This window comes from Pelophylax lessonae, assembly GCF_965119305.1.
Source record: "Pelophylax lessonae genome assembly, chromosome: 4".
Lineage (NCBI taxonomy): Eukaryota > Metazoa > Chordata > Amphibia > Anura > Ranidae > Pelophylax > Pelophylax lessonae.
In genome coordinates this window covers 645,533,213-645,552,069 of record NC_138771.1, presented here as the reverse complement: position 1 = coordinate 645,552,069, position 18,857 = coordinate 645,533,213, and the positions used below count along the sequence as shown (strand labels likewise).

At 40.6% G+C, this 18,857-nt stretch overlaps 1 protein-coding gene across 1 annotated transcript; it reads right to left on the bottom strand.

Annotated features, from left to right (window-relative positions):
* Positions 1–481: 481 nt before the first annotated feature.
* Positions 482–17,873, bottom strand: LOC309554745 (olfactory receptor 1496-like; the record flags this gene model as incomplete). Its single annotated transcript, XM_082256447.1, has 2 exons — positions 482–1,151; positions 16,999–17,873. The coding sequence occupies 2 exons, from the start codon at positions 17,871–17,873 to the stop codon at positions 482–484; spliced, it is 1,545 nt and encodes a 514-aa protein (XP_082112573.1).
* Between the last annotated feature and the right edge of the window lie 984 nt (positions 17,874–18,857).

The following is an 18,857-nucleotide window of genomic DNA, read 5'->3' as shown; positions in this document are numbered from 1 at the left end:
ATTGCAGAGGAGTCCAGGATTACAACTAGACCCATTATAGAAGGTGCTAATGATCTCAATGGAAACTCTGGGGAGAGGGAAATGGGGTTGGGGTTGTAAATATCAGAACTCAGTTTTTCAAAGACTGAATTTTAGAAAGTGGTTTGACATTCATACTGATTTGATAATTAGTATAATATTTGTGAGCAAGGAGACTGAATGTGGTGAAGAGAAATACATTTTGGCATCATGGGCATAGAGGTGGTATTGAAAGCCATATGAGGTTATCAACTGACCAATGGAAAATAAGTATACAGTATACAGAGAAGAGAAGGGGTCCAATGACAAATCTCAGGGGAGTCCTATGGAAAGAGGAAGAGGAAAGGAGAAGGTAGAGCTGTAGGGGACACTGAAGGAGTGCATAGAGGAGGAGAACCATAAAAAGAGTCTTGGAAGCCAAGGGAGTGTTTTTTTTTTTTTTTAAGGAGAAGTGGGTAATCAGCTATGTTTCTGGGACCCCCCATATCTTGAAATTATTACGGCACAACCGATCCTCCAAGTCGGCCAATTTGGATTTGATCCATAAGATGTCATCTGATTGTACTGTGTGTGCATCGACCATAGTATTGAATGAGGATGCAAAATCAGTGAGTTGATCTTCCATATTATCCACTCTAGTTTCTAGCACTTGCACTTCTCTTGTACATTGGTGTAGGCCAGAAAGCAGGTAAGCCTGTAGTGATGATCGCAGGGAGATTAACATCTCTTTTAGGGTTGTGTCCGATATAGGCTGACAACTAGTAGGGAAAGAGTTAATAGGATCGGTGGGAGCAACGTCCATAAAATCATTTGGCAGGGTATCACTTAACCCAGTATCGGCATCTCCTGAGCCTGACAGGGAGCTCCTCCTGGGTTTAATTTTTGCCGGGCTCCTTGTAGAGGGAGTGGATCTCTCGGATGTCTGAGGAGGGCTGGCAGAGTCAGCAGCGTCCTCGCAGGGTAGGAGAGCCACAGCCGCTAGAGCACTGTCTACGTCTTTCTGACTGTGGGTCCGGGCTCCATTTTGGCGTGGTCCATCCACCACGGATGGAAAATATAGGGTCAGTTTCCCGGCTGCGGCGGGTCTCTTTGGCACCTGGGCATCCCTGGAGCTTGAGGGCAATTTCCCACAGCTGGTGAGTTGATGTGGAGGTCTGATGTGTGCAGTGAGCAGCTAAAATCCCCGGTCCTGGTGAGAGCTCTCAGCTAATGCGGCCATCAGCATCAAGGGTCGCTCCTCCCCCGTCAGCTATTTTGAAGGCAGCAGAAAGGTTGAATAGTAAGAGAATTGAGCATTGAAGATTGGTTTTAGTAGTTAGTATGCCTTTATTGAGGTTTAGAAGGGCAGTTTCTGTGGAATGTTGTACAGAAGAATGTTATCAGTGAGGTAGCAGTCAAACAGTTGCAAACTAGGCATTTAACAGTAAATCAGAGAAAAAGGGATGGTCTTAGGTTGATGACTGGTGGTGTCCAATGATGGCTTTATAGGTAACAGAATGACAAGTGCATGTTTTAGAGGGGAGAGGAAGGTGCCAGTAAAGAGAGAGACTGACGATGTGAGTGAGAGAGCATTGAATAAAGCAAGAGGGTGATTAGAGTAATTGTGAATGAATGGGGTTTAGATGGCAGGTGGATAGAATGATGTCAGAGAAAAGTTTAAAAACCTCCTCTTTAGTGACTGTGTCAAAAGAGCAGAGTGTGGTGGTAGCCTGGTAGGTAGATATGGTATGTTATTTGGTGGAGATACTGTAACTAGACAATGGCAATTTCACCACAAATTTTGTTTATCTTGTTTATGACATGATTGGCAATGTCCTGTGCAGTGAATGAGTTAGTTAGTGGTGGTAGTGGGGGAAGTAGAGAATAAATGTAGTAGCGGTAGAAAATAGTTATTGAGAACTAGTTGAGAGAATGATACATTAGGTCTGTTTTACAGCATGTAGACAGGTATTATATTTTAGGTGGGCAGTTTTTTACAGGGTAAACTCTTGCAGTGACCTAGTTTTAAACCACGCTTACTGAATAATACGGCCATGTTGTTTGGGATTTCTGGTTTCACCCGCTTGCCAGGATTGTAGTGGTCGGGACCTAATTCTGCATGTAGTGAAGGCAAAATGTGCATCCAGTGAAGATGCGAGTAAGCTGTTGTAAACAGAAATGGCCAGGTTAGGTTAGGACAGGGTTGAGAATTGTATATTGAGATCATCAGCAGCAGAATAGAGAAGAGAAGGGAACTAGCACAAGTTTCTATAGTTAACTGTTTGCTGGTTGAATGAATAGGCAGTGAAGGAAGAACTTAAAAATGTATTTGTGTGGACAGAAGAATTCCAACTCTACCCTTTAATTGTCCACTGGGCCTGGGTCAGTGAGTCCAATAGAGGCTACCATGGGAGAGGCAAGCTGGAGAGGCAGAGTTAGATTCTTGATGCCAAATTTTAAGTAATGACCAGTAGGCTAAAGGAGTTGGAGATAAAAATGTCATGGAAAGAGGTAAGCATGTTACAGACAAAGTAATCATTCCAAAGAAAGCTTAACCGCTTGCCGACCGCCGCAAGTACATTTACTGCGGCAGTCAGCCCCTCCTGGGCAAAGCAGCGTAGTACTATGTTGCTCGCCCAGGAGCCTGTAGGGGGCGAGCGCGCGCCGCCGGAGGCGCGCTCCTGCCCCCGATCATTCGCGGCCATCCCCACGCGAGTGACCGGCGGCTCACTTGTACCCCCAAAAGTGTCAAAAATTTTAGTCAGGTGTCCGATCTGTCCGCCGCAATGTCGCAGTCCCGCAAAAAAAAATCGCAGATTGCCGCCATTACTAGTTAAAAAAAAAACAATAAAAATTACATAAATCTTTCCCTTAGTTAGTAAATGCAATAACTTTTGCGCAAACCAATAAAAATATGCTTATTGTGATTTTTTTTTACCAAAAATATGTAGCAGAAAACAAATTGGCCTAAAGTGTTTAAAAAAATTTGACTTTTACATTTTTTGGGGAGGAATTTCATTTAAAAAAAAATTGAAAAATATTGTTATTTTTTCAAAATTGATGTTCTTTTTTTGTTTATAGCGCAAAAAAAATCGCACAGGTGATCAAATACCACCAAAAGAAAGCTCTGTTTGTGGGAAAAAAAGGACGTTGTTTTAATTTGGGTACAGTGTCGCAGGTCCGCGCAATTGACCGTTACAGCCACGCAGTGCCGAATCGCAAAATAGGCCCTGGTCTTTGAGCAGTCAAATCCTCCGGGGCTTAAGTGGTTAAACAAAGAGGCTGGTTTCTGGAAACAGTTTAATGGAAACTAGAGTGTCTGGATTGCATCTGCTGCCAGAGAAAGAACGATGATGGGTGTGTAGGTGAAAGTTGGATAAAAAAAGTGCTAAGACTGGTTGAAATACCCCCCTGAAGTCAGTTGAAGCAGAACGGTGAAGGAAGTGAGTTGATGAGCAGGTTTATAAGAAGGCACATATCCCAGTGTCCTGAAAGTTATGTTGGTATGTGGGCTAAGAATAAGCAGGAGAGGATAAGTAATAATGAGGAGAGGGCAGTAGTAAATGTTTTATACAGTATATATATATATATATATATATATATATATATATAGTATCTCACAAAAGCGAGTACACCGCTCACATTTTTGTAAATATTTTATTATATCTTTTCATGTGACAACACTGAAGAAACAACACATTGCTACAATGTAAAGTAGTGAGTGTACAGCTTGTATAACAGTGTAAATTTGCTGCCCCCTCAAAATAACTCAACACACAGCCATTCATTTCTACACCGCTGGCAACAAAAGTGAGTACACCCCTAAGTGAAAATGTCCAACTGGGGCCTAAAGTGTCAATATTTTGTATGGACACCATTATTTTCCAACACTGCCTTAACCCTCTTGAGCATGGAGTTCACCAGAGCTTCCCAGATTGCCACTTTAGTCCTCTTCCACTCCTCCATGACGACATCACAGGACTGGTGGATGTTAGGGATCTTGCGCTCCTCCACTTTCCATTTGAGGATGCCCCACAAATGCTCAATAGGGTTTAGGTCTGGAGATATGCTTGGCCAGTCCATCACCTTTACCCTCAGCTTCTTTAGCAAGGCAGTGGTTGTCTTGGAGGTGTGTTTGGGGTAGTTATCATGTTGGAATACTGCCCTGCGGCCCAGTCTCCGAAGGGAGGGGATCATGTTCTGCTTCAGTATGTCACAGTAAATGTTGGCATTCATGGTTCCCTCAATGAACTGTAGCTCCCCAGTGCCGGAAGCACTCATGATGCAGTCCCAGACCATGACACTCCCACAACCATGCTTGACTGTAGGCAAGACACACTTTTCTTTGTACTCCACACCTGGTTGTCGCCACACACGCTTGAAACCATCTGAACCAAATACGTTCTTTTTTGGTCTCATGAGGCCACAGGACATGATTCCAGTAATCCATGTCCTTAGTCTGCTTGTCTTCAGCAATCTGTTTGCAGGCTTTCTTGTCCATCATCTTTAGAAGAGGCCTGCTTGTGGGAAAACAGTAATGCAGGCCAATTTGATGCAGTGTGCGGCGTATGGTCTGAGCACTGACAGGCTGACCTCTGCAGCAATGCTGGCAGCACTCATATGTCTATTTCCCAAAGACAACCTCTGGATATGACGCTGGGCACATGCACTCAACTTCTTTGGTCGACCATGGTGAGGCCTGTTCTGAGTGGAACCTGTCTTGTTAAACCGCTGTATGGTCTTGGCCACCATGCTGCAGCTCAGTTTCAGGGTCTTGACAATCTTCCTATAGCCTAGGCCATCTTTATGTAGAGCAACAATTCTTTTTTTTTCAGATCCTCAGAGAGTTCTTTGCCACGAGGTGCCATGTTGAACTTCCAGTGACCAGCATGAGAAAATGAAAGCGATAACACCAAATTGAACACACCTGCTCCCCATTCACACCTGAGACCTTGTACCACTAATGAGTCACATGACACCAGGGAGGGAGAATGGCTAATTGGGCCCAATATGGACAATGTCACTTAGGGGTGTACTCACTTTTGTTGCCAGCGGTTCAGACATTAATGGCTGTGTGTTGAGTTATTTTGAGGGGACAGCAAATTTACACTGTTATACAAGCTGGACACTCACTAATTTACATTGTAGCAAAGTGTCATTTCTTCAGTGTTGTCACAAGAAAAGATATAATAAAATATTTACAAAAATGTGAGGGGTGTACTCACTTTTAAGAGATACTGTATATGTTGAGGTATAGAGAAGAGGAGTACAGGAATGAGAATTTAAGACATTATCAAAAAAATTAGTGGATGCTAAATATTAAAGGATGGAGAGAGTAGTAGTCAGACTGGCAATAAAAGGCTGGATAAGGAAATACAGGTTCACCTGCATTCTGTCAGGAGCACTGTTTTTAGATGCCTTTTTTGTCTGTCCTTAGTTAAAATGCCATATTTAAAATACCAGGACACTTATGATAAAAATTTACATTGTTAAAGCTTGTTCACACTTGAGACACCCTCTGAAGAGTGATCCAAGGTGTATCACTTTTCAAAGGGGTGTTTAACATGCACTGCTATTACAGTGATCTCCACTAGCTTCCGTGTCCTGTGCCGAGCAGCTGCCCTGCTGCATTGTGAACACAGGAGGTTGGACATTAGGCATGGGTATGTAAACTATGTAAAAAATGCCATACCTGAAATTCTTCCTTAAAAAAAAAGTTATAAGCTGTTTAGGGTATATTTCAAACTTTAAAAAACATTTTGGTATATTTGACAGTTAATAATAATAAAAAAACACAAACAGGGAATTAATTAAAACATAATACCAAATAAAAGTCTTAGGCAGGCCATACATGATTCATTTTCTTGCATTCAACCAGCGGGTCAAACAAAAGAAAATTAACAGATTCCCTCATTCACACATTGGCGGTGGATAGGGGAAAGCCTCTTATGGAGCTAATGTGTTCTGAGAGCAGGGAGGATTCCTCGTCATGAAAATGCACTCAACAGCACCGCTGGCTATAGACAGCCACACTGATAAAGCAAAAATCTTCCAACAGGCAGGTTTTACAGAAGTCCATTAAGAAATTGACTTCTATACAACCAGCCTGCCCATCGATAGATTGTAATTTGGCCAGTCCCTGCTGAAATGGCTGAATTTTGATCCATCTATGGCCGGCTTTATTCAGCTTTATAAACAATATCAAATTATTCAGGTAGGAAAATAATTGATAGAGTTATAATTAACCTAGCAAGAACATGCAACATACCGGTGCTGCAGTTAGGTTCTAATGAAATTGAATTGCTAAAGAATTAAACACAGTGATGATTAATGGTATTGATTTAAACGCATTACGTTTCAGAAAATAAATATATTGCTGTTTTGTTTTTTTGTTTTTTTAGCAATGATCTGTTATCACAATTCCTTTTATAAGCAGGATATTTTAAAAATTCCAAAAGAACGTTTGACTTTCACGCTTGAAACACTTGAAAATTCTCAAAATAAAAATCCAACTTACAGGAAACTATTTCAGTCTAATTATAAATGTCATATATGCCAATCATGAAGAATATATAAAAAGTGTTATGCTTAAAGTAAAGAAAAGTATGACATCTGTGCTATCAAATTAGCATTTACTGGTATTACGGCAATCTGTTCGGTCATATATACTCTCTGCTCAAATAGACAACCATCTAAAGATATGAATAGAGCTCTCTAGAGTACAGGTCTGCAAGGATTTAGAAAAGAGAAATATAATGATTATATATATAATGAGAGTTTATTTAGGTAAAATAGGCATATCTAAGATATACAGTACATAGTTGTAGCATTAGCTGCAGTAATGTAAAATAGCATTAATAGTAGGAATGGGTGAACGGTTGGGCCCGAGCATGAGTTTGGGCCAAAGATTGGCTGTTTGCTTGTCCGACGAACACCCGAATTATCATGGTGTTCGACAGTTTGGTCGACCCGCAAAATGACCACAATGCACTGTGCGGCCGCACAGTGCATTGGAAGTTCTGATTGGCTGAATCAATAAAAGCTTTGCCCAATTAGATCACAGAGCACGGTCGGAGCCATGATTGGAGAAAGTAATGATGACTCTATCCAATCATGGATAATTGCTCTTAGTCCCGCCCCACGCTATAAAGTTATTCTTTCAATAGCAAACATTTGTAGTGTGATATTGGCGTGGAGAGAGATAGAACAAGGCTCTGTTCAGTGCTACTAGAGAGTTAGCATGCTACAGTGTGCTATTCTGATTCAATTGTCAGTGTAGAAAATCAGTTTAGCATGAATCTAGTGATAGTTCAGTCAGTGTGAGTGACCATTCATTTTTACTTTAGTGTCAGTTTATTTTGTCAGGGCAGGTTTATTGCATTATAGTTCAGTGCGTTAGTGCACATTTAACACAGTATATTTCTGTGTGTTTGTGCAATTTTACTGCAGTATATTGTAGTGTGTCGCTGGAGTGTGTCTGTGTAGTGAGCACTCCACTTCCATTGATTAAAGTGCATCCACGTACACATTTCCACATCCTTATTACATTTTGTTAATAAGCATCCCACCCCCCCCCATCATGTCTGGGAGACCAACAATGAGAGGCAGACATTCCCATGACACTATGAGGGGGCCAGCAGTGTCTGTGTCCACAGGCACAGGTGGATGTGGTCAGTCCTCAGGCAGGGCATCATTTCCTCTGTTTAGTAAAGTTACCCGTGCTATCCAGCCACAGCATGCAGAGGAGCGGGTGGACTGGCTTACTAAACCATCCTCATCCTCCTCATTCTCAGTCACCCAAGCAGAGACTAGTGCGCAGTCCACTGCAGCTGCCAGAGTGGCTTATTCTGCCTCCTTGTCCACAGCTATTCCTGCCATAGCCCCAGCATCAGGCATGGAGGAGTCAGCTGAGTTATTTGAACACAGCGTCAGCCTCTTGCTCTTTGACGATGCACGGCCATTACTTGATTTAGATGTTGGTTCTGAGGTTGAGGAAGGTAGGAACATGAGCCTACAGAAAGGGGAGAACACTGGAACACAAATTGGCAGTCATGTTCCCCCAGTCACAGCGTGATGCCAAGTTGTCTCCAGTGGTAATGAGGATGAAGGAGATGATGATGAGGTTATTGATGCGACTTGGATGCCAGATAGAGCAGAGGATTAAAGTGAGGGTGAGGCAGAACCCCAAGGAGGCAACCATCCTGGAAGAGTAAAGAGCAGCCACCCTATTCCATCATATTGTAGAGCTGTTATTTCCCAGAACCCTTCCCACAGCTCAGCTGTCTCGGCCTTTTTTTAGCACATGGGCAGCTGATCGCACTGTTACAATTTGCAAACTATCGCAAAAACACAAGCCATTTTGGTAGCACATGCTTAACAAGGCATTTAACATCCCACCACTGTTGGCTGTTGGCAAGAGCACTTGAAAGTCACACAAAAGGGATTAAATTCTGTTCCTCCTCCTTAATCATCTCAGTCTACCCCCACTATACCTCATGACCTCTCAGCAGCCTCCACTGACAGGGATAATGGTATAGCGCAGGGTATCCCAGGTCCATGCAGCACATCTGCCAATATCACACCACCAGATGTAGTCTATAGCTGGCAAATTTCTCTCCCCATCTGCTGCAGTGAAAAAAAAAAAACAGTCACTGCCACCCACATGCCCAGCACTTAAATGCAAGCTTGTCAGAGCTGCTGGCTTTACAACTTCTGCCTTTCTGTCTGGTCTGAGTCTGCCCCATTCAATGAATTTGCAGAATGTGCTGTACCCCAATGGCAGCTTCCCAGTCGCTATTTGTTTTCACGTAAGCCAATTCCAGCTCTGTACCATGACATGGAAGGCAATGTTGTGGCATCGTTGGGCAAGACCGTCAGCCGCAAAGTCCATGTTAATGCTGACACGTGGTTCAGCAAGCATGGTCAGAGACGCTATATTTAGTTCACAGCACACTGGGTAACTCTCCTTGCAACTCGGAAGGATGCAGGGCAGGGCTCAGTGCTGCAGCTTGTTGTGTGTCCATGTCTCTATACAGCTAGTGGTGATGATGGGAGATTTGTCAGCTCTACCTCCTCCTCCTCCTTCTCCATGCCCTCCTCTGCTGAATTGTCCTATGAACCACAAGTACCCCTAAGCAATCATGGGCTATTCAATGAGTCAGGCTAAAAGGTGCCATGCATTTCTTTAGTTGGTGTGTCTAGGGGACAGGAACCACACCGAAGCAGAGATTCCTACAGCTCTGCAGGGGCAGGACCAGAGGTGGTTCCTGCCATGCCTGCTGGAGCCATGAAAGGTGGTGTGCGATAATGGCACAAACCTCCTGTCCGCCCTCAGACAGGAAAAGTTGACACATGTGCCATGCTTGGCACATGTCCTCAATTTGGTGGTTCAGCATTTCCTAAATACGTACCCAGGGTTGGAAGATCTGCTAAAGCAGGCCAAAAGAGCCTGTATCCATTTAAGGTGGTCATACACAGGCAGTGCTCAGTTGGCTGAAATTAAGCGGCAATTGCACCTGCCCGTAAACGCCAGATTTTTGACATGCCCACCAGGTGGGACTCGACTTTGGCAATGCTGCAGTGGCTGCACATGCAGCAGAGGGCCGTCATCAAGTACCTGTGTGAGTATGGCACAATGACAGGCTCAGGCCGGCTCTGCTTTTTTTCCCCACGGCAATGGCTGCTGATGAAGGATGCATGCACTGTACTGTCACAATTTGAGGAGGCGACAAGGATGGTGAGCCGTGACAATGCATGCATCATTAACACAATCCCTGTTTTGTTTCCGCTTGAGAAGACACTGTGTGGCATTATGGACAGGGCACTCGAGGCTGAGCAGCAGGAGGAAGAGGAGGACTTAAGTGCAGTTCAAGCTGATGTGGTGGCTAGCACTAGTAGTGTTCCGCAGTCACCGAGAATTCAAACACAGCCTGTAGAGCCCATAGTGCCCTCCCTGATGCACTTGCAAATCCTGATTGGCAGCCCACCGATTCTGCAGGGCCTGTACTTCCCCCATTCACTGGCCAATCCAAAATTCAGGCGGAAATAGCAGACTAAACGCCCCTTGTTTTTTTTTTTTTTTACCTGTTTTTCACAGAAGATCTGTTCAGATCTAATGTGGACCAAAGCAATGTATATGCCAATCAATTTATCACTGCAAATCCAAATTTGATCTTTGTCAGACAATTTGCATTAAAACCTATCACGGTTCCCAAATTTAAGACCTTTTGTGGCCTATCCCTCAACATGGGCATTACTAAAAAGAGTGAGTTGCGGTCATATTGGTCCACTGACCCAAATCATCATATGAACGTGTTCTCTGCTACCATGGCCAGGACTAGATACAAGCAAAATCTTTATGCACTACAATGACAATGAACTCTGTTGTCCTCGGGGTGACCCTTTATATGATCGGCTCCACAAAATTTGGCCCCTCATAAGTCACTTGAACCAAAATTCTGCAGCCTTGTATTTCCCCCAACAAGCTGTCTGTGTAGATGAGTCCCTGGTTGGGTTTTCTGGCCTCCTTGTTTTCAAACAGTTTTTCCAGTTCCGGATTTATGAGAGAGAAGATAGAAGCATGGAGCCCTGTGATTGCCCAGACTTGGTGTCACCCTTATTCAGAAAAAGGTACCACTTGTATGTGGATAATTTTCATACAGAAGTGCTACTCTTTAGACATCTCTTTAAATTTGGAATTGGCGCATGTGGCACCGTGTGATCTAATGGCCAGGGCTTCCCCAATGGCTTGTAAATGCCCCACTTGGACAGGGGGAGAGAGCCTGCTTGAGGTGCAATGAATTGCTTGCAGTGAGGTGGAAGGACAAACAGAATGTTTTTGTTCCATCTTCCATTCATGCAGGCAACTGGTGTTGTTGAGAAGCCCCTCTGTGTCCATGACTACAACCTTAAAATGTGAGGGGTGGACTTCAATGACCAGATGATGGGGCCATATTTAGATGCCCGTAAGACCAGAAGCTGGTACAAAAAAGTGTCTGTATATTTTATCCAATTGGCTATGTTCAGCGCTTATGTACATGTGTACACTTATGTATAAGCGTCTAAGTGGATCCTTCCTTAAATTTCAGAAAGAGATCATCACAGCCCTTTTGTATCCATAAGGTGCTGTTGCCCAATTTCCCAATCCAGATGCAGTGAGCCAGCTGCAGAGGCATTTTCTGGATGTATTGGGTACAGCACGTCACACTCTAGGGCGCACTTTCACACAGGGTGTTGAACTTCCAAAGTTTTTTACAGTTACAAAAAAAAGTAAAATAAAAAAAAATTTATAAAATAAAAAAGCCAAAAATAGTTGTCGTTTCATCGAGTTAATGTTCTGTTCTTACTGTGTTACTGTACTTTATACTATACTGCTATGCTGTAATGTTTTGTTGTTACCATGTTTTTATTTTATTGTTAACCATCATTTGCTTTGCAAATACCACCATTCTACTGTTTTACTGTACTGAATACCATACTGCTATATTGTAATGTTTTATTGGTGCTGTGTTTTTTTTTTTTTTTCTTGTTAACCGTTGTTTGCTTTGCAGGTATGCCATTTTTCTGCAGCACTGATTTGTTTATTCTGACAGCAACAGGGTTTGCACTCAAAATACCTAAATCAGTGACTCCAGTGCTGTAGGAGGTGATTTCACCACCACAGTAAATGGATGGGGGGTCAGAGGGCAGATCTCCCCTATGCTTGGCCATATAGTTTTTACTCTTTTTTTGCAGATTGCAATAAAAAATAAAAAAGCTGTTATTTTATTGCTAACCATTGCTTTGCAGATATGCAATTCTAATGTTTTACTGTACTGTATTCTATTATATTGTAATGTTTTATTGTTAACCATTGTTTGCTTTGTAGGTACACCATTCAGCTGCAGCACTGATCTGTTTTTTATTGACAGCAACAGTGTTTGCTTTAAGCATATGTAAATCAGTGACTGCAGCACTATAGAAGGTGATTTCACCAACACAGTTTAAAAAAAAACACGAAGCATAGGGGATGGGGTGGACAGAGGGCGGATCTTCCCTATGCTTTGCCATTTCTGTTTTTCTTTTCACTTTTCTTGGCAGAAATTTCTTCATCCACATCAATCAATGTTAATGGAGGAATCTGTTAGGTTCTTTTTTTTTTTTTTTCGTTCAGCCCATAAGCTGCATGAAAAAACAAAACATTTCCAATATATGCCCAACAAGGAACAGCAATGTACAGCTACGTCACTGGACTTTGAGTGGGTATACCGGGATGATGCCTGCAGGTTTAGGCTTCATCTGGGTATTGTTTTTTTCACCTGATGATCGGCTTTAATGTAAAAGCAATCCTAGTGGCTAATTAGCCACTGCTTTTACAGTGTGGGAGGGAACATCACCCCCTCCCCTGCCTTCCATGGTTTTCTCTGGCTTTCCTGTCCCACCAGGTAACCCGAGAATGCAGCTGGTGGTTCCGCCAGCTGACCATAGAGCTGATCGGAGACCAGAATGGCTACAATCATCTCTATGGCCTAAGCAACCAGAAGCTAGGAGCATTTCATCACTTTGATTTCGCTGAATATAAACAGCACCATTTTTAAATTATGAAAGCATCCTAATACACAGATCTTGGTGTGGTCAGAAGCTTTAAGGTCAGAGGAGAGATCTAGAGTCTAATACACCCCAAATTTTTAAAAAAAGAGTACCTGTCACTACTTATTACTATTATAGGATATATTTACATTCCCTGTGATAACCATAAAAGTATTAACAAAAAAAAAAATGAAACAGCAATTGCACCATGCACGCGAGATATCACCGCAAATGTCAGATCGTGGGCAGTAATTCTGGCAGTGGACCCCCTCTGTAAATCTAAAGTTGTAACCTGTAAAGGCTTTTAAAAATGTACTTAGTTTGTCCTCGCTGCACGGTCATGTGCAATTTTAAAGCATGCCGTGTTTGGTATCTATGTACTCATACTCTGCATAAGATCATAAGATCGTCTTCTATACTTTATCAAACAATTGGGAAATATATTGTGTTTTTATGCATTAAAACTAAAAAAAGTGTTTTTTTCCCCAAAAATTGCATTTGTAAAATAGCTGCGCAAACACCTTGTGACAAAAAAAATTGCGACACCATTTTACTCTGTAGGGCCACTGCTTTAAATGTATATATATATATATATATATATATATATATATAAGTTGAAATATTTTTTTCATGTAAACAAAAAGTGTCAGAAAAGTCTTCCCATGGTTAGAAGAGTGGGTAATAAGCTTCTAATGTTGGGTGTAAAATGCCAGGACAGTTCAAATATCCCCCAAATTACCTTTTTCAAAAGTAGATACCCCAAGCTATTTGCTGAGAGGCATGTTGAGTCCATGGAATATTTTACGTTTTGCCACAAATTTCTGGAAAATAACAAAACATATATACTGGTATTTTTTCACACATAGTTGTTACATAAATTATATCTTGCTCACACATGCCATGGGTATATGTGGAATTACCCCCCAAAATACATTCTGCTGCTTCTCCTGAGGATTGGGATACCACATATGTGAGACCTTTTGGCAGTTTGGTCATATATAGGACCCCAAAATTCAATCACTGCCTTCAGGCTTTCTAAGGGCATAAATTGCTAATTTCCCTTCCTCACTATCACAGTTTCGGAGGCCCTGAAATGCCAATTAAGCACAACCCCCCCCCCCCCCATGACACTTTTTCAGAATATAGACACCCCAAGCTATTTGCTGAGAGGCATGTTGAGTCCATGGAGAATTTTATGTTTTGCCACAAGAAACATCTAGAAAATGATAAAATGTTTTTTTTTTTCTTTTTTACACAAAGTTGTCATTTAAATGATATATTGCTCAAACATGCCATGGTTATATGTGGAATTACACCTCAAAATACATTCTGCTGCTTCTCCTGAGTATGAGGATACTACATTTGTGAGACTTTTTGTCAGTCTAGCCGTTTACATCACCGCCTTCCGGCTTTCTAAGGGTGTAAATTTCTCATTTTACTTCCTCACTACCTATCACAGTTTTGAAGGTCCTGAAATGCCAAGATAACACAACCCCCCCCCAATTGACCCCTATTTTCAAAATTATACACCCAAAGATATTTGCTAAGAGGCATGTTGAGTATTTTGCAGATTCTACTTATTATCACAAAGGTTTATAAAAAGGAAAAAGAAAAGAAAAAATAAATTTTAATTTTATTTCGTCATTTTCCAAAACAAATGAGAGCTGTAAAATACTCACCATGCCTCTCTGAAAATACCTCGGGTGTCTACTTTCTGAAAATATGTCATTTGGGGGGGTTTGTGCTATCTTGGCATTTCATGGCCTCCAAAACTGTGATAGGTAGTGAGGAAGTGAAATGAGCAATTTACGCCCTTAGAAAGCCTGAAGTAGGTGATTGGTTTTTGGGGTCCTGTATGCGGCTAGACTACTAAAAAGTCTCACATACTCAGGAGGAGCAGCATAATGTATTTCGGGGTGTATTTCCACATCATATACCCATGACATGTTTGAGCAATATATCAATTAAGTGACAACTTTGTGTAAGAAAAAATAAATGTTATTTTCCAGAAACTTGTGGCAAAACATAACATATTCCATGGATTTAACATGCCTCTTAGCAAATACCCTAGGGTGTCTACTTTCTGAAAAGGGGTAATTTAGTGGAGTAGTGAGAACGTGAAATAAGCACACTATGCCCTTTGGAATCCTGAAGGCAGTGATTGGTTTTCAGGGTCCTATACGTGGCTAGGCTCACACATGGGGTATCCCCATACTCAGGAGAAGCAGCAGAATATATTTTGGGGTGTAATTCCACATATACCCATGGCGTGTGTGAGCAATGTATCATTTCAGTGATAACATTGTATAAAATTAATTTTAGCTTTTTTGTCATTTTTCAAACAAATAAAATAAAATTTAATATTCAATGGGCTCAACATTCCTCTCAGCAAATTCCTTGGGGTGTCTACTTTCCAAAAAGGGGTCATTTGGAGGGTTTTATACTGACCTGCCATTATAGCACCTCAAGAAATTAGATAGACAGTCAGAATGTAAAAGCTGTGTAAATTCCAGTATATGTCCCATAGTTTGTAGACGCTATAACTTTTGTGCAAACTAATAAATATACGCTTATTGAGATTTTTTTTTTACCAAAGACATGTAGCTAAATACAATTTTGCCTAAATTTATGACAAAAATTGAGTTTAGGAAATATTTTTTTATAACAAGTAGAAATATATTTTTTTTTCAAATTTTGTTTTAGTTTACATCGCAAAAAAAAAAAATACCAGTGGTGATCAAATACCACCAAAAGAAAGCTCTATTAAAGTAGTGCAGTGCCAAATAAAAAAAAAATGCTCTGCTCAGGAAGGGGGTGAAAACTTCTGGGGCTAAAGTGGTTAAAGTAGAATTTCAACTAAAGCCCAACAAATTGAAAAATGCTCCTCCCCTCCTAACACCTTTGTTGACTAACCTGTGCAAAAAATATGTATATTCTTACCTATTGTAACCCCTTCCAGATCACATGATCCCACTGTGTCAGTCATTGACAACTGCAGAGGAATGGGAATAGTGCTTGACAGTGTCTGGTAATGACTAGGAGTGGTGGCATGACCCATAAATAAATAAAGGTCCATCTGTTGTTGGCACTTTCTCCTCTCCCTTGCAGCTGTCACTTACTCACACAGGGTAACCAGAACACACGACCATACCAGAGCAGGCTAAAATAGGTTATTATGCACATCTATTTTAAACAGGTTATAGTCAGCTTAGGGTTTAGGATAAGGAGGGTTAATTTTTAAGTTTGGTTTAGTAGGATTTAGTAGGAATTCTATTTTAATCTAAGCACATGGCAATCCAACCAAGGGGTACAAATAACCCCTTGATTAGTACACTTTCGAGTTATGAGGATTTCCCTGTCCTTACCTTTGGACATCTAATCCCTTAACAAGTGGGGACTAATGACATATTGACCTCTTTTGCTTTTACAATGGGGGCACAAAGGATGTTGACGCATTGCACCTGATATGGAAGGTTTATATATAATTAGGTGTGGCTTAGTATCAAATGTAGTGCTGACCCCCTAATGTTTTGGTCCCCTATTTCTGGATGCCAATGACCTTCCTGGCAACACCACATCTTTTGAGACACCAAGGCTGAAGAAGGAATATTTATTTGTATAACACACAACAAAGCAAGTATAAAAATGACAATAACAGTGAACATGTGAAAAATAAAACCTAATTCACACAATAAGAATATTGGACAAATTATCGTCCTTTTTTTTTTTTTTTTTTTTTTGCATGCTAGTCTCATATCAAAAACAAATAGGTTACTAAAGTTACAAAAATTCTTGTATGACAGAAAACAACTTCAGAAGTGATGCAATGTATTTTATTGTACAGTAATGTATTCTTTTGTTTTAATTATTTCTTTTTTTTTTTTACAAACATTATACTAATTACACAAAAATAATTTGTGCTTTTATCTTAAGAGAAAAAATTTAATCGGTGTCCCATCGGATATTTTTGTATGAACTTGTGGTGTTCGGCTCTCGAAAGCTGTGTGCCAACAATCAGATTATTTGACGATTGCTCCAAAAGCATTTTTTTTTATCTGATTTTATCATCATGTGTACCAGACTTAACAGATACCAATGTTGGATAAAATTAAAAATAACTGGAGGACTAAATGTCTCTGCTCCAAAAACCTAGAACCAGGGAGGTCCTAACAAAGGGGTGGCACAGGGAACTAAAGCTCCATTAGTTTCTCCAAACCCCTTCCACTGGCCACTATGTTGGTAATCATTGGTCCTGGCATTGGATATCTCAGATTTGAATGGATCCCATGATGTGCCCAAACTGTACCCATAAACAATTCAGTGACCAGCAGCCCAGGCACCAGGAAAGGTTAGGATTCATTGTCTTATTCTTAAGGTAGCAGGTATTTTATTATTATTATTATTTTATTTTTATTTTTTTTGCAAAAGACTCACCATCTTTTTTTAGCATGCATTATATACCCCAAAGCCTTTTTGATGTCTTTATTCCTCAAACTGTATATAAAAGGGTTTATAAAAGGAGTAAACACTGTGTACAATAGAGACAGTATTTTACTGATCATCTGTGACTGCCCCTTATTTGGAAGGACATACATGGAGATTAGAGTCCCATAAAATATGGACACAACTGTCAGATGGGAGCTGCAAGTAGAAAAGGTTTTCAGTCTCCCTGAAATGGATGAAATCTTTAATATACTTAAAGCAATGTATATATATGAAAGTACTATCAAGAGGAAGGGCACGACTGTGACAGCAGTGCTAAGCAATGTGGATTCCATCTGGACAATGGATGTGTCTGAACAAGAAAGTTTCATCACAGGATACAAATCACAAAAGAATTGGTCAATAGCGTTTGGCCCGCAGAATTCTAATGAACACACACCATGTAATATAAAGGATGTTAGAGAACTACTTAACAGCCAGCTTATAAAAACAAATGTAATGCAAAGAGCTCGACTCATAATGGAGACATAATGCAGAGGATAACAAATGGCTAGATAGCGGTCGTAGGACATCACTGTCAGAAGAAAACATTCAAATGCCTCAGGTAAAACAAAAAAATAAAGCTGTGTGATGCATCCAGGGAAAGATATGGATGTCTGCTCATGTAGTACAATATTAAGCATGTTAGGAGCAATATCGGTAATCAATATGATATCAGATACAGACAGCTGGGTGAGGAAGAAGTACATGGGAGAATGGAGGATTTTGCTGTAGGACACCAGCATGATGATTAGGAGGTTTCCACAGATTGCTGCACAATATATAATAAGGATTAGGGAGAAGACCAAAAGGTTAAATTTGCCCATGTCATGGAATCCCAAAAAGGATATTGTTGTAATATTACTTTTAAGCATGATCTGTGTCATAATAGAAAATATACATTTAAATATAATGAAGTATAACAATAATTTCCAAAATATAAAATAATAAATTAGAAATTGTCTTACAGATAAATTAAAGCCCTTTTTTTGTTTAGTTTTGGATAGAGTTGTGAAAGGGTTGAACCCTTGATAGTTTTTGTCTTGCTGTCTGTGTTCCCGCATGGGAGATCCACTGGGAGGGAGAATTCAATATATTTGGTTATCACGACAATAAAAATATGTAGATATTCCAATGGGGATACTTTTTCCAATGACAACAGTCTAGGTTATCAGAAGTAGGTATTTTTATTAGTAGAAAATAATCTTTATATATCATCAATAGTTTAATAATAGATAATAATGATAAAAAATGAAAGGGCACAGTTTTAATTGCCCTGGATAAAGTTGTGCCCCATTGGAGAGCTACTAACATGGTTAGGGCCATGTCTCAATTAGAAACACGCTTGTTATTTGATATGAGATCTTATGTTCCTCATGGTTTAAACATTGACTAGGACATCGATTGTTTTATTAATAATGCCTGATTAATTTATATAAACATTTTTACTGTTATCTGCGTGTTTCTATTTTGGCTCTCCTCTGTGTTCCGTTACCTTTATATTCAATGGGACATGTAATTTGGTGTTCATCCTCTAGGGGGAAATTATCCTCTTTGTTAATCATTACCGCGTGGTGCTTTGCGCCCTTTTCCTCATTTATTATGTTATGTTATGGAGAGAGGTCGTGGCACGTAGTAAAAATGGCGCTGCGACCCTATAAATAGCCTATCGATGTGGTGACGCGCCATCTAGACCTATCCCCAGACAACGTTACTTATGATGAAACATGTAGGGTGGGGCCTATGATGGTGACGTCACCACATTATTATTCTTTGATTGGTTGGCTACATTATTTAAGCCCAGAGCATGG